Below are 16,883 nucleotides of genomic sequence, written 5' to 3'. Positions count from 1 at the left end.
AAAATTTACTTGCATTTATTTTATATCAGTTGTCGATAAAATACTGTTCTTTCCAGATTATTTTTATTATGCATGACCGCTTATACCTATCTATCTGGTCTATTTTATTCTTTTTAATATGGATCACCAGCTAGATCGGTTAAGAAGCGACGTCGCGCGTAGAAATTTCCAACGTTCTTTTTTTCCTTCTTTTTTTTTATTTTAGACACGCTTATCTAATAAGTTTCGCGTCTCGCGAGAGGCGGGGCGCGAATGAGTCATCGCGCGTAGTTCGCCGGCGATTTATGAATGAAAATCCACGCACGTGTCGCGTGCACGTTGCCTCATAGTAGTGACATGCGACGCCCGCCACGATTATTCGCGAGTCATAAACATGTCGATTGTGCCCGAGAGCGAGATAGACCGATACCGAGAAGGAGGATGTATCGTCGGGCACTTGCGAACGAGTCGTGCCGCAAGTTCGCCTTCGCATTCCGGGAAGTCGATCGCTCCGACAAGGAGGAAAACTTGTTCAAGGTTCTCGTCAAAGTAGTTTCTTTGTTTTTTCAGTTTCGAAATAATATATATCTCTCTCTCTCTCTTTCAATTAAAAATACGATCGCTATTTCGACATCAAAATTAATCATGCGTCACGAAATCAATTGCAATTTTTTTTCTAAACCAGCAGGGAAAACTGATTTTAAATATTTATTTTAAATATAGAACGTAAATTAAAGGAGAACCCGCGTGATCTTTTTTTCTCGAAAAAAAGTAGATTTTCTAACGATTTACCTCGATCTATCGAGATTCCCCTTGTTGCAACACTATATGCGCTCAATTTATTTTATGGCGCCGATTGCGAAAGAGGAAACGGCGCGTGTACCTCTTCTAAGTCTCTCTTGTAAGGATTTTTTACGGCGCGTAACGAACTAGTGATCCGGTGTGGTCGACCTCGAAAGAAGGTCTTGATTTCGCAGAAAGATATCTCGCATATGAGTGACGTCAATTGGCTCAATACTTTCCCCCGAGTGAGCGCTGGACCTCTTTGCGTAATCTTGCGAACTTTCCTACGTTCGCGAGAAGTGCTTTCTTATCTTACTAAATATCGCCCAGATGTTGAAATACTTGTGCAAATATTGCCTCGCGCTAAATGTGCATAGTTGACTATTTTTCTGTTTTAATGAATGATCGATTGCTTTCATATATTCTATAAATGCACCATGCAAGAAAATAGAGTGAGTGCCTTAAATAATATAAAAATTTATTTTTGAACATTATATATTAATATATATATATATTAAAAACATGAAGCTTCAATATTTCAGTATCAGTTAACAAGTTAACACAATATTTCAAAATAACCATATTTTGAGTTATTAAATGTACATTTGATATATCGATAGTATTTTAAAACTTTTCATTGTATTAATCCAATAATATCGATCGGACGAATAGTTCCAAAAGACAAAGAAGTTGACATATTACGATACTTCAAGCAAGTTATCGCTCATAATTCTTGCTTGGTAAGCCAATTTCTGCGATGCAAGGTCATAACACCGTCGATGATACGTCACCTATGTTAAGCGTGTCGCGATAATAACGTCTGCTAACTGCGCCTTTGATTTACCTGGGACCGACAAAGAGGATAGTATGCGACTCTGATTAACGTAATAATATTATTACCGGTCGGTGCACACACATATAGGTATACACACACACACACACACACACCGGATTATGGTAAGCCGCGCTCATGCGTCACACACACTCGGGATTATATCTTCTAATAACGTCAACCGAAAGCCCGCCGTTTCTCTCGTCGTTTCTGGTATTGCGACTTCGTGGTATTAAAGCGGTATTCGTTTGTACCGCTTTAATACCACGAGTCGCAATACACCACAGAAATATCATGAATATAAGATAGATGAAAAATTTGTGAGAGACATTGAGATGCAAAATTTTGAATGCTTTCAGCGAAATAAAAGTTTGGATGGATGTATATTTTATTATGAATATTATTGAAATTAATCTTATTTTAATAAGATAACAATTTAATATGAATATAATATTGTATAAATAATATAATGTAATTTTCTCTAGAAAAACATTTAATTTAAATTTCCGCCTAATTGAAAATTTATTCGATATGAACGTAATGAGATAAATTTATCGGTCGATTAAGCAAATTTTCTTTAATTAAACGACGATTAATTTAATATTGACCGATGCGATATTTAATACACATTCTCATAATGTCTTCCGCAATGTATAATATTCTAAAATTTTCCAACGTCACGCTCTTCCTACTCGGACGATTTACTAATGAATATCTAATGCGGTCGTTTCCACATAATAATTCGTCGCGTAGAAACGACGCCATTATTCGCTGTCTAATGGATTCTCTCTTTGTTGAAAACGTGGTATAGTTGGAGGAGATAAGATCTGGATTCTTGAAGGAAGAGAAAAGGGCTCTTATATATATATGTCGGATTGAGAGATGTTCGTAACACTTGTGGGGAGAGAAATAGGTGAATCGAGGAGTTAAGAGCGGGCCCATAATTCAAAGCGAGGCTCTCCCGAGTATGATGGCATGATAAACTGGCCCGGGCTATTCGGGGCGATGCGCTCGCGAGTTTGAGAGGTCGTAGAACCCTGCGGGCCTCTTTTTTAAAGAGTGCGTTATGACGTGTGGGATAAACGTATCCAATTTCGTGGAACCATTGTCCGCGCTCGCGACGGACACGAAGGCCACAAAAACTTCGGGGACGACACAAAGGGCCAACCTGTCCGGATATCGTCGAATGGATTAGTGTTCAGAATCGAAACACACGCGCGACATGCGAGGGGATCACAATACGCTGGAAATTTAATTCTATTGTGCCACTGAGGCGTTTAGAAACTATACGAATTTTATGAACCTCGACACGCTATTATTAGAACTGTGGCATTAAGTTATTTTTTTTTAGCAGAGTGGAAAATGTTTTGTAGAATGACAAAGGATTTGCTTCTCCAGTTTTTGTTTCTTGTGATTTCTTATAAATAGTTTATTTATTTAATTTCTGCGGAATATATTTGTGTGATAATTTCTCATTGATTCGAAAGAAAAATAATGACTACAGCAGAATTGAATCTTCTTTTTTCTCTATCTTTTTTTCTTTTTAAATGTAAAACAACAAAATGTAATTATATATAATCAAAGTTCAAGATTTGAGAGTTAATAACATAACAGAAAAAAATTTATATATAAAAAGAAAAATGAAATGTGTATAATTACACGATATAGAATACTAATATAGAAATTGTTACACATGAAACACATAGTTATAATCTCATTTTACACTAATTGATATATAATAATACTAGCCATTCCTGGGAGAAAAGGAGATAAAGGTAATACGTGACGGGAGAGATATGAATATTTTTAAGAAACGAAAAAGAGATTCGATAAGCGAAAACAGACGAATAATAATGAAGCATAGTTCGCAGTATAACATGCTGATACAGGATCCGAGATAGAAAATATAGACGTGAAAATGCGTATATATATATATATATATATATATAGAAAAACATTTAATTTAAATTTCCGCCTAATTGAAAATTTATTTGATATGAATGAACGTAATGAGATAAATTTATCGGTCGATTAAGCAAATTTTCTTTAATTAAACGACGATTAATTTAATATTGACCGATGCGAATATTATATGTATATATATATATATATATATACATATAATATTTGACCTGAAATCTATAGCCGTGTGATTTTCAATATTATACATGTGAGTTTCATACGAGATAGAATATCAGACTGTGATTCGATTAAAAACATCTTTTACGTCAGATTTCTAGGAAAGAGACGCACGAGTCGCGTCTCGAGGTCCATCTCGCATTATGTACGCGATTATGTAGATGTAGGTATTCCTCGCCGAAGAGCGGCTGTCGAAGAGTGCAACCAGTCGGAAATGCCTTCATGATTACGTCACTAGTCAGGAATTCACAGATCGTTGTGCCCTCAAAGTGTTTTCTCCTTCTACGTAGGAGGTCGTCTGTTCTTTTTTTCATTCCACCTCTTTAGTCCTTAACGCTTATCGTCCTAAGGATACTTCCGAAAATCTTTCGGCACGAAGATTGATGATGGAATTTCCGCGAAATTATAACGTGAACTGATTTTCTTTATGAGAACAGCCGTTGCGATAATCATTCTGTTTTTTTTTTTTTACTTTGTTACTTAAATCATTTTCTTAGACGGATTAAATACAATTTTTTATTTAAAAATATATGAAAGTGAACATTTTATTATTTATTCGTCATTGAAACTTAACATTGATATTAGACTAATTAAAATTTTATATCGAATTTTTTTTATTATTAAGTTTAATTACTGTTAACTTTTTTCATTCTACAATTCCTCTTATTCCATTATTTATCAGGTGCAAAGTGGGAGATCTTACGAGAATCGAGAAAACTGTGGAAAATAGATTCTGCATAACGTAATCTTGACAGATATGATAATTGCAACATGATTTAGCAAAACAGTCAATTACTCTATTTATTACGCGACGTATATCGACGTCAGCGAATCCAAGCTAATCGATTATCATCCTCGATGAAAAGTGAGCGATCATGCGGCCTTGAGTCAAAGTGTCGGTTTCGTCAGACCTGTATATCTTTTATATCGCGGGGGATCAATTACACGCGTATTATCTGCGACGGTGGAAAACATGATGTGATAATGAGAGACGAGAATCGTTGCCATAAGAATTCCGTCGATTTATTGTTTGCTAGATTTTTCTCATATCTCGAGAAACGCATATATCCTATTATATAAAAATATTCTTTATTCATATTAATTGATGCACAAATAATTCCTAGAAACACGTTCGAATCGTGTCATGTGTAGAAAATTTTTTTATATGCAAATTTTATATGCAGAATTTGCAATATTTATAATTTGCTCAGTTTGAATTATAGTGAAATTGACACAAGTATTTAAAACTTAATAATTTGAACGAACGGAGTTAGGCGAGGTAAAAGTATGTCAAGAATGTCAAATATGGATTGGAGCTGCAAAATATTTTGTAAAGAGACTTTGGTCGTGCGGTTCCTAGAATTTTTAACGGATCTGTTTAGTGAAATCGGGACATCTTTAGCGAGATGGCGAAATCTTGGCGCAAGATTTCGTCGATACAAGGTCGCGTCTCTCGCGGAATTTCCAAAATTACGAGTGAGTCGCTGAACAAGCGACTCGCTCTCTTCAATGTCGTTCACCTCCGATCGTGACTCCGCAGCATCGCAGAGTGCTCTGTTGGCCTTTGTTCTCGGACTTTGGTGCTAAAAACAGTCAGTGTCAAACCAAGTTCCAGGCTTATCTCGATAAATACCGACGGAATAGTTTCAGGCTACAATTTTGTTCGCCATTATCTGAATGCTGCGTAGAAAATCGATTTTCTATGGAGACTAATATGACCAGAGAGATAGTTTTTCCAACTTCTGGTATCTACCTGCAGTAAAAATAGTAGGTACAAAGAGTTATCTGAAAATAGAGAAGAAAAAAAATTATATTCGAAGCTTTATTATATTATAACTTTAGAAATCAACAATCATTTTAATATGAGAAATTTCTATATACGATTTTCTTGTATGATAGATTTACGGAATTTCTCCATATTTTTCTCTTTTTTATTTTCTACTTTCAGCGTTCTTACTAAAAATAATTTATAATTGTAAGTACGTTTTCGGTTTTTTGAGCGATACTTATAGAAGATGCATATTTAAAAAGCTTTCAAGCTATATCGTTATGATAAAGAAGTGGCGTGCAACCCACAACGAGTCACTGTTTTCAATGATAATCATATATCGGGACTTAGGAAAAGCCAGATTGTAATTAGGCAGACTCTAAGCACAATCTTCAGAACTCGTTGCTTCGAAATGATTGAAATACATTTTGGGTTTTAAATTAATTCCGTGCGATGTTTTCTTTATTTTAATACTCTTATTATTTTATACATGTTAATATTGTTCTATTATAATTCTAATTAGTATATTATTGTTAAATGTTGTATACAATTTTTTTTTCCGAAAAACACAAAAATTTGAAACTACTCCGAAACGAATCTCATATTCAGTTAACCATCTACGAAATTAATTTAATGTTAATCTCGATTCGATAGTAAGATAGTTACACAGGAAGTAGCCGGTATATGTGACGCAATGTCTCGTTCAATTTCACATTTCTCGGTACCGATGATTCGTTCCGACACGAAGAAACGTGAATCATTCGCCACTGGCGCCAATCACGGATCACGGATATATGTATATCAGAACGGATGTCCCGGGTTATGGCGAGAAACGCGTCTTTCCACGCGGTAAATGTAAAGTTGATCGGCAAAATAGCTGTCATCATCGTGTCGTTTGGTAGCGGCTTAAACGCGACACAACGAGACTCCAATGAAGTCATCCCTCGTACATCTTCTACCAGCAGCCCTTCTTCCTCCGTCTCCCCTCGCATTCGTCACGTTGCACAGTCGAGGACTCTGGCGCGCAAAGTTCTCTCTCGGCGGCGCGAAGGAGAGAAAGAGACGAAGACAGAGCGAGCCGAGCGCGGCCGAGAACAGCCGAAGCGGTGCGACCATGTGGCGATACCACGATGACAGAAGCGCTGTCAGTGTCACTGCGACTGCCGTCCGACGTGGTTGGGTGCGGACATTTTTACGTCGCGTTCTCGCGGTCGGATTCTTTTCGTCTCCCTCCTTTTTTTCTTTTTGTTCCTTTCCCCCGCTTTTCTCCCTCTATCTCGTCTCGCTCTCAGGACGGCCTATCGAATTCGCCGCAAGGTCGACAACGTTGACGACGTTTTCTCGCACGCGCTCGCGAGTGACGTCAAGACGATTATCAGAAAACGCGCAAGGAACGTGCTTCGCTTCGTTTCTGTGAAAGGAAACGCGATCGGTTCAGGTTAGGCACCCAGGGCCCCCGACGATAGTTTCGCGAGGTCGTCTCATCCGTTCTGCCATTCGTGCAAGGTGAGTCGAAAAATCATTCCCATTTTAGGTAGTTGCGAAAAGACGAAAACAAAAGTGTCCTTGCGTCTGTCGCTTATTGCGCTCTTAGTACAACGTCGATAATGAAGCTTATTCCCGGCTGTTTAACAGCGGCTCTCGATCATGGCGCGATGGAATTCAATTCGACATCGTGTTGCAATTTCGCCGCGAACGCGCCGCGGGTCGTCTCGCGCCGATAACAATTCCGCTCTTTTAATCGCCGCCATCATTTTTTACCACGCTTCGAGCGCGGCGGAAAATTAATATCGCGTACGCCGGGAAATCCCAAGCGCGCCAATCCATGCATCGGCGAAAAAGATAATTATTACGCGCCTTGTGTATTTTCCACTGCCTTTTCGTTATCGGTCTTCGCTTTTGTTTTTTTTCCTCCATTCGCACTTTAGACTCGCTCGGCACGATTTCGCGCGCATAGCGTCGTTTATGTAAACGAGCTTTTTAGACTAATTGAATAACGCATATATTATTTTCTGTCTTGACGGTTCTTTGCACATAATCACTTTATAGGAGTTTCGCAGCGGATGCACAACAGCACATTAACTGCACACAACGTGTGTAAGAAAAGAATGACATAGAAAAATACTTTTCCATTATATACTTTACGAACATCTATTTGTAAAAATTCAGTTGTTCATTAGGATGAAATTGTCGCTACAGTATATCAATATTTTCGGAGATAAATGACATATTGAAATTATACGTTAATATTTATTTAATAATACAGAGACACGCGATATAACATAATGTCGATTCGAAAAAAAAAACGTGTGACGACATCGTCGCGCCGATTGACGTCACATCATGCTAGATAATCGCAGCGCATAATGACATATCTCACGTACATCTGCGCGACGTATCAAGAGTTAATTTTATAAATGGCACGAAACATTGCTACAACGATTTAATTTTCTGGAAAAATGTATCTTTCTCTGGAATAATATTCGACTACTTCGAATCGTGATGTTAGCCAATGGCTTTGTAAATCTCGACCAGTGTGGTCTTCCGGAAAATCCCAATCATGTTGCAGATCTGTATTTTTCTGAATATAACGCGTAAACAACTCTCGACATAGTTCCTTCCTGCCCTGACCACGACGAAAACAACGAGGATGAACATTGCATTTTTTTTTTACAGAAATATAACGCAATGTTTTTCGCTTTCCTTTTTTCTAATATGTAATTAATATCGTAATATTTTTCGCAATATTTTTCTTTCACTCAATGAAAGATTTGAACACAATTTTGCGAGAACTATTTCTTTAATCATATATATATTTTTCGTATATTTATTTGGTGTATTCAATTTTCGCGGCGCATATCGCATAAAATGATTGGATTTCTCTTGCGCGATGCGCTTCTTTTCTATTTGCATACGCTGCAATTCGCGCGAGCAAAAAACAGAGCCGATCCGTTACGATATATTCGGAACATACACGACTGTTATCATGTTTACATTCTTTGTTCTCGACGTGCCACTGGCATCGACACGTTCGCGCCGTTGAAAAAAAATTGTTCTTTCAAGTCGCGGAAATATACGGATACACAAATACGCGTTACACAACATATATACGCATCTATCTACGATAAACATAATTTATTTACCGACATAAAACTTGAAATTTTTTTCTATCGACGAAAGTTAATGAAAGTTAATTTAGTAGTGCGAAATTTTATGACATTCGAATAATAAAAATATTTTTTACACGAGATGAATAAAAAATAAGCGCGTATAACTTAAACATATAAAAAAAAATATTGTGTCTCGTTATCTTCGTCGAGAATTCATTAGTGAATTTTTAAGACGACACAAAAGCGGACGGAAACGTTAAGCTTGGTAAAAACGGAGGTAAAAGATAGAGGTTTCCTTTGTTATCCAAGGTTTTGCTCTCGTGGCGGCTTTCGACCGCGCTTTTTTTCCGGCGATCGCAATAAAGTATAGAGCACGCTATTTCTGACGTATAGTTGCGTTATTATTTACCGCGTAATATCTAATCGCATGATTAACCGCGTATGCGAAGGGCGATAGAAAGAGATGGAGGAGGAGAAAGAGAATGCATTGGACGTACAAATAAATAATACGGCACGGTTCTCTTTCGATCTATGTCGATTTGCTCCAACTATGTTCGTTACGCAACCACGCGCGCTATATTATATCAAAATAAGCGTAATCTTCGGCTGTAAACACGATCCGATAAAAAAACTCGATCCAATGATCGAGACGGGTTTACGCCTAGAATTCACTATATTTTTTCTATTACGTTTTAAAATATGAAATTGTATATATATATTTAGAAATTAAAAATTTTATAAACTTTTTTAATATACAATTTTGAAAGATAAATCAAATTTTATCTTAGAAAATCGTTAGAGTGAAATGTGCAGAAGAAAAATCTTGAAAGCGCACTTTTTTCTCCTCCAGCAATCTGAAAAATTCCAAATATCACTGAAAAATAATGAACATAATATATATCCCGTTAAATTTATGTTCACATATAATATAGCACTCTTTCGCGACAATGGTCATTCTAGTGACATGTGTTTAGTGTTGGTGAAGTCTGTAACAGGCTCGGCTGGTCAAACACGCGGATTGTTTAGTATAACCTGGTTGCCACGTGTTTTCATATCATGGTACGATAAGCTGGTTTTAAATGTCCATATTGTGTTCGTAGAGTCTCACTTACAAATAGATTTTTTTGACGAGACATATTGGATTTCTGATAGAAGGAATGTTTATCACGCATATAAAAATTTCGCCTATAATTGTGCGATATTAGCATTAATTTTTAAAATGTAATGCAAACATTTTTAATTATTCGATAGCGGGATTAATCTTTCAAATTTATTATATTGTACTTTATATAATACTTAAGAAAAGAATTGTGGACAAATAATTTTAATTTAATAGATTTTATCGAGCTCGTTATCTCGATATTTATAGTGTTAAATATAGTATGAGTTTTTGATAATTAAGAGAGAAAAAACAATAAAATTTGAAAAAAAATATATACTAAAATAAAACTGACTATCAGCATCATGCGCACGTGGCGCTACATCAACCTCTTAACGACGTGATACAAAGAGCCACATCCTGGAAATATGTCCAGCATGATAGATAAACAACTCCATGCAACGTGACGTGACCGTTTTGAATCTCCGTTTCTTCGTTGGTTTCTCCGCAGCATGAATAGCGCATAAATCAGAAAAGAGCAGTCCAAAGAAAAATATATTTTTTTTAATTTTATTTTATAGCTTTTTGAGATATTTATATCCTTTTTTAAAACATATATATTTCTTTGAAATATTGATCAAAGATATCAAACGTTAAACAATTTTTGCATTAATTCTTTAATAAGCTTGATAACTTAATAAGCTTGATAAATATTCTAAATGAGATAGTTAATATAAATTAGTCGAGGAATATTTTTTTAGATATGAGTATAAATGCGAATACGCGATAAGTGTATCGATTATATTAATTATCACCTCTTTCTAATTTCTCGAGATTGAAGTGTTTCGTACTTGAAATTGTCGTTGAGGTGAGAGATCTTTTGGCGCAAGTCCAAGTCGTCGAATCCGCGAGTGAGAATCCGGCATCGACGACAAATAACTCTACACAGGTGTTAAACTTAGAACCCGGACTAATTAAGGCTCTCTAAACAGCGGCCGCGTAATAGGGAATTTCGAGTACTGGGAAAACCACTGATCGGGGACAATATCACCAATAAAGCCATTTCATTTTCCAAATTTTATTATCTCACACGTATAGAACACGTCTGATGATTGATTATAAATTGTATATTATTAGAATAAAATTATATGCAAAGAATGTATATATATAATTACAAATAAAATCAATATACGTAAATACAAATAATTTATACATAAATATAATATGACCATGGAAATATATAACATTAATTAACACAATTATTTACGATAAAATATTTAATTTTAAAAACATGATTCTAATTATTTAGACTACAATTATAAATAAAATTGCAAAATCGGTTCGATATTTTCAAAGTATATATTGAAAAACATTTGATTTTTTTTCGCGGTCAATGGTCCACGCACAAGGCTGCAAAATGTTATTTTCTCCCCTCTCATCTCGTGTTCATCTCGCGGGGCGCACATACTCGAAATTCGAAGGTTATTTTTAGGATAGATTTCGTCGTCGCGTAAGGCCACGACGAGCGACGTCGGCGTCGCTCGCTCTCAGTTTTAAAGAGGCGTCGGTGGAGGACGCAGTGGTGGACGACGAACTCTTCGACAAGTGAGAAGAGACGAGCTTCTATATGCGAGTGTGCGGTGCGGATACAAAGGAGGGAACGCGAAAAGGGAGATAAAGAAAGATAAAAAGGAACACGCGAAGCGAGAACTCACCGACGCCCGAACGATCTTACGAACGAACGATCGACTGAAATATCATTGATTCTTCATTTACTCTCTTGAATTCCTTCACTTTCCCGTATTCCCAACTTCACTCTTTCCCGGATATCTCCTTTACCCTCCGCTATATCTCACCGTCATATTTTCGACGTCGAACAAACGAACACTGAACGAATAATCCCTCGAGCTATGGCAGCCACCGCCATGGATCCAGTCGACATTGCGAACATACTCGCGCAAGAACTGCTCTATCAGCAGGTAAATCATCTCTCGGACCACAGAAAAATCTTCCGAATATCTTTGCAATTTTTTATTTTTTTATTTTTTTATTTTTTTATTTTTTTTTAGAAAAATTAGCGGAAGCGGAGCGCATTAAATTATATAACACATTTAGATAATGATTAAATTATTGATTATGATTATTAAGCTATTACTATGTACATGGAATAACATGTTAATTAAACGTATAGCATAAATTGCCCGCTTAGACTTGATATATAGTATGTTTTGTTCTATACAGAATAATTAAGTAGAAAGAATATTATTTAAGGATGCATTTTGGATCCGTTTCAACTCGGAGTAAACAAAGTAAAAATTAATTATTCCATTTCAATATTGAATATTTCTTCCGTGGATGATCGCGATGCAGTCGGAAGATATTGACTGCTTTCCCTGGACGCGTTCGACGATATTTGATCTCATTGTGATGATGCGGCGCGAATAAAGTGGTCTTTGTCGACTCGAAAAAGGCCCCCAGAGAGGCAGAGAAGAATCCTCTGGACGATCGTTTCTAATCTGAAAATAAACGCGACGGCTGGCGCGCGTTCGAGGAGCGCGATGAGAGAGAGAGAGAGCATTTTCATTCATAGCGCGTCGATTAATTTTGGCGGAGCAAATTTCCGCGGCAAAGCCGCCTTTCAAGAGATTTTTCGCCCGAATTATAAGAGAAAATCTATTCGCGCAATTTCTGCGTATTTGAAGGAGAGAAAGCTCGCTTCGGAACGGCCAAGTCCGGCTTATAGCGGGATGATTATTGCGATGTGAAGGAACGAGGATTGTGCAATATTGTGCAATATCGCGTTCGAAGTTCCACCCGTCTCGGTGAAACTATCGCGAGTATATCGTTTACGCGATTATTTCCTAGCGAACTCGGGTGGGATAATAGAATGGTATAAAATGTGAGTTTCGAGTTGTACGTCGAGAGAATTTTTTTTCTCTTCAAAATTATCCTGAACATCACGCAGTATCGTGAGACAGTATGATATTGGAAGAATTTTGTAAGAGTTTCTCTCATTAATATATACATGAGATTTTTTATTATGTGGTAAATATTATTCATTTCCAGAGTAAATTCTAAGAGAGAGGGAATATAATATTTATGAATCTATACTAAATGTCAGACGACACGAAATCAGTTTGATAATCTTGATCGGAAATTATAAAATGTTTGCACGTTATGATATGAAGTAAGAAATTGTCACGTGCATGTTAGATTTTGTAATTTACATTTTTTCGGCGATTTAATCAAATAGCAAAATGCGATCCGAATTATTAATGTGCGAATATTTTCAAAAGTATTTGACAAAATTGCGTTTTAATTATTATTAGAGCCACATGTGAGGGCTATTAATCTGCACGACGTTTCTAACAAATTTCGCCAATTAATTTTCTACGTTGGCATAGTTACAAATTATAACAGTAACAGTCGTTTTCTCACAGATTTTGAATCTTATATATTTTCAATAACTATATATACAATTATATCATATTTTTTGAAATTATAAAATATAGGAACGCGCGCATTATTTTTTTATTACACTTAATCGAAATTCGTAAAAGGATTCTTTAATAAAGGAAAAGATGAAAATAGAATCATATAGACTTTGTTTTGTCAAAACAATAACAATCTCGTGCATCATAAAGATCATACGATATAAGATCGCGAGTGGATATTTTCGGAGGCCTTCGGATTCGATCGCACAATTAATCCTCGGTCTGGAAACGATGCTTTAGATGAGGATCTATTTTCCGTGGTTTAGAATTACGGCAAATGCGAGATGTGGGCGCCCTCGCTCTCTTCTCGTCGGCTTTCGAGAGAAGAAATCGAGCACGACCGCGGCTTATTATCTTCGTATGCGCGTTTCGCAACAATTTTCTGGTGGCTGATATCGCCCTTTGTCCATAGACTCGCAACGCGCGTTCAGGGCAGATTAGAGAGAAAAAGAGAGAGAGAGAGAACAGCGAACGTGCATTTATTTATAGAATCGCGGACCGCGTGCGCCGTACGTGTTTAGCATACGTGTGCGTGTGTGTGTGTGTATGCGCACGTATGTGTGTGCAACGCAACTACATGAAGGAGGAAAACGAGCGAGCAACCGCATCGCAAAACGGAAGACGCGTGTTTGCGTGCCAACAGCTCTGTGAAAAAAAAGGCGCGACATCTCGCTCCGTCACAGAAGAGAAAAATTCTGTTGAAACGGAGTTTGGTTGGCGATTCGCGAAATTTTGTTTACTTCGCGCGAGATGAACGCTCGAGGTCTTCGTTTTGCGCAGTAGCGATAGCGACGATTAGGTATATCAGCGTATCATATGCGATGATCAAATTCGGGTGTAGTGTTCTGTAACTCGAAGCCGACTCTTTCTTAAAAAGCACGCGATCAAATGCGATATTTTTTCATTTTTTGAAAACGTGTATTTCGACATAACAATTTTCATTATTGTAATATTTTATTGATCGTAGTTAAATGACATTTGTACTCTTTATTCCTAAAATTCCTTAAATGTTTAATTTTTTAAGCTTACAATTATAGTTGTTTTATTGCCAGAAGTTTTGACTAATTATTGACAGGTTTTTTCTTACAATTAGATTTCGATTTTTAATATCTCTAGAAGTTTTAAAAATAATAAAATATCTTATATCAGGATAATAAATTGTTATCTTTGAATCACATATTGGAATATCCAATAAAATAGTCGAAACTCGCGTGTGATGTATCATAATGATTCATTGCGAGGGAAGACATGTCAACACATAATATATGCACATATGACTTGTTCGAAGTAATTCTGCGATGAACAATGTACGAAGGTGAACGGCCCGAAGATCATGAGAAATTGTCAATTCGTCAATCATAAGTGGAATGACATTTCTCTATCTCTTTTTTCTGACCTTCCTGCATTAACAAAAGATTTCATTCTTTCGTCTAAATTTTTTTATTTGAAAAAACTAAATGGAGTGCAAATTCTTCCATTTTTCTATTTGCCCTGATCTCACGCTACATTTACTTTTTATTTAACAAAAGGTAAATGGAGTGATTCCTCCATTTTTTCCACTTGCTATTGCCCTGGTCACACTCTAAAAATTGCGATCATTCTGTCGACACATGATCGATGCCGCACCTATCGATCTCGTCACGCGGATACTTGTTCCATTTTTGGTGATCACGGAAAGCAAACAGCGTTCAGCGATAAACGCTTTCGAAATTTCTCAAGATTTGTCTTTCTATAATAACTTTCTCAATACAATATAACGGAAGTCATTCCTGTGATAATAAAGTAAATTTTCTACCAAATTCGTGCCAAATCGTAAGGTGCCTTTGTAGAAGCAGTAATAAGATTGTAGCTCGTGGCAGAGGTCGAAACAATTGATCAATGAGATAGCAAAAAGCTGGCTGGCAGAATAATCAAAAAGTGATTGGACGACTTTCGTTCAAGATGTCCATTTCGTTTTAGACGCTTGATTAACTTAATCGAAAAAGTTAATTTTTTATCAAAACGAAAACAATTGTCATTTTTAGGTCACTCTTTCACTACATTTTTCTTTAAAAAAAAAAAGGGGGAATGTCAATAAAAATGTAAGAAATGCAAAGATCTCATCGACAAGGATTTCGATCGATCGTCGCGAGCAATTTCCATAATTCCCAAAATTCACCTTCGGCATTTTCTCGCGTGGAATGACGAGAAATTCCGGTGACCGTGACGCTGCTACGCGCACGAACATGATTTGGTAACGCCTAAGTTTAACGCTCCGGACATTCCTGAGGTTCGCGATGGGTGAGAGCCGGAGCATGGTCGATCGGTGGGTGGCCCCGAAAATCGGCCGTTCGGGGCTACACTAAGTAATTTTAGCGATGACACTTCAAGCGCCCGCTTGCCTACGGTATTCTCCTTCGTCACGGAGTTTGATCTCGCCGAAAGAGATGCATTAATCGATACTGCACGCACACATGCATGCGCGTACACACATCGAGGAAAAATCATATTTTCTGCAACAGGATCGTGTGTTTTCATTCGCTATTCATTTGTTTTCGAGATATCTGAGGATTATGATATAATCTGCATATATATGACTATTATTTAAATATTGACAATGTAATACAAAATGTACATAAAAAATTATTACTCGTATGTTACATTCTTGATTAAATATTAAAGAATAGGAAGTTATATGTATGTATATAAATTATTTTCAGAATATAATTAAAATATTAAGATAATATACCTTCACGGAAAGAATTTTTCTTAGAATTTACCCTGAAAATCGTGGTAATCGTGGGACCACGATAACATATATTTATATACACCACAATAAGGCACGAAATATGTTCGATTAATTTTACTATGTACGTATATATTAATATTAATATTTTTTATTGTGGTAAATATGATTTTCAGGGAATAAATTTTAAGAGAAAATTCTCTCTGTGTACACATTTATGAAGGAGAAAAAATAAATTTTTTCATTTATAATCTCTGAAGCTAAAAGACGCATCGGAATTTTTGTCTTTCATCGTAATTGATATATCGTTACCTGGTTTTTTTTTCTCGTTACATTACACATCGTACGGTACAGATTTAATCGTGCGGCAACCCAACATTTTTCATCGCGACGAGGCAAAGACGGCGGTGACCTTCGTTAACGGCCGGGATATAGCGATTTGTAATTTTAGAAATGATAGCGGCGCGTTTCTTCTCGCGAGAGAGCGGAGGACAGCTTGTCCTCTCCTTTCTGCGTCCTTTTGTGCTTTCTGGGAAACGCGCAACGCGTATAGATTACGTCCCCGACTGGCGATTGGACGGTGCGATAATGGTGCGCGAGACTGTCGCTACGTGAGCTGTGATTCGAGGTGCTCGTTAATATCGTCGTATAGCGAGAAACAGTTTCTTTCTCTCTCTATCTCTGTTTTTTCTTCTAGAGAAATCATGTTTGGTTGACCGCGAATATATTTTTTTTTTTTTTTTTTTTTTTTTTTTATTGCAGCCGCTCGCGGCATGGAAATGACGCTTTTAATTCAAAGCGAATTACAGCATTGCGTAATGTTGACGCACGTGCGCTGCACTGTGTTTGTTAATTGCTACTTTTAAGACGAGGAGCACGAGATATGGGAAAAAGATTTGCAAAAATTTTCACGCGAATAAATCGCAGAACGCCTTGACGCGATTTCAACGATAT

The 16,883-nt window shown here is 36.7% G+C and overlaps 1 protein-coding gene across 4 annotated transcripts in view; it reads left to right on the top strand.

The window, feature by feature from the left end:
* kay (transcription factor kayak) overlaps nucleotides 1-16,883 on the top strand; it is a 34,163-nt gene that overhangs the window by 13,789 nt on the left and 3,491 nt on the right. Inside the window, exon 1 of one of the 4 annotated variants that reach the window (XM_029312440.2) lies at nucleotides 11,253-11,689. The exons of the other annotated variants lie outside the window; for them this stretch is intronic. Coding sequence (XP_029168273.1) covers nucleotides 11,621-11,689 — 69 coding nt within the window. The 5' untranslated portion in view covers nucleotides 11,253-11,620. Of the gene's footprint in view, nucleotides 1-11,252; nucleotides 11,690-16,883 lie in introns of those variants that run through there. 4 annotated transcript variants of the gene reach the window in all.

The sequence above is a fragment of the Nylanderia fulva genome, unplaced genomic scaffold (genome assembly GCF_048542155.1).
Source record: "Nylanderia fulva isolate GAGA-0341 unplaced genomic scaffold, ASM4854215v1 Scaffold18, whole genome shotgun sequence".
Taxonomy (NCBI): Eukaryota; Metazoa; Arthropoda; class Insecta; order Hymenoptera; family Formicidae; genus Nylanderia; species Nylanderia fulva.
The sequence above is the reverse complement of the archived record's forward strand: the minus strand, read 5'-3'. Positions and strand labels throughout refer to the sequence as shown.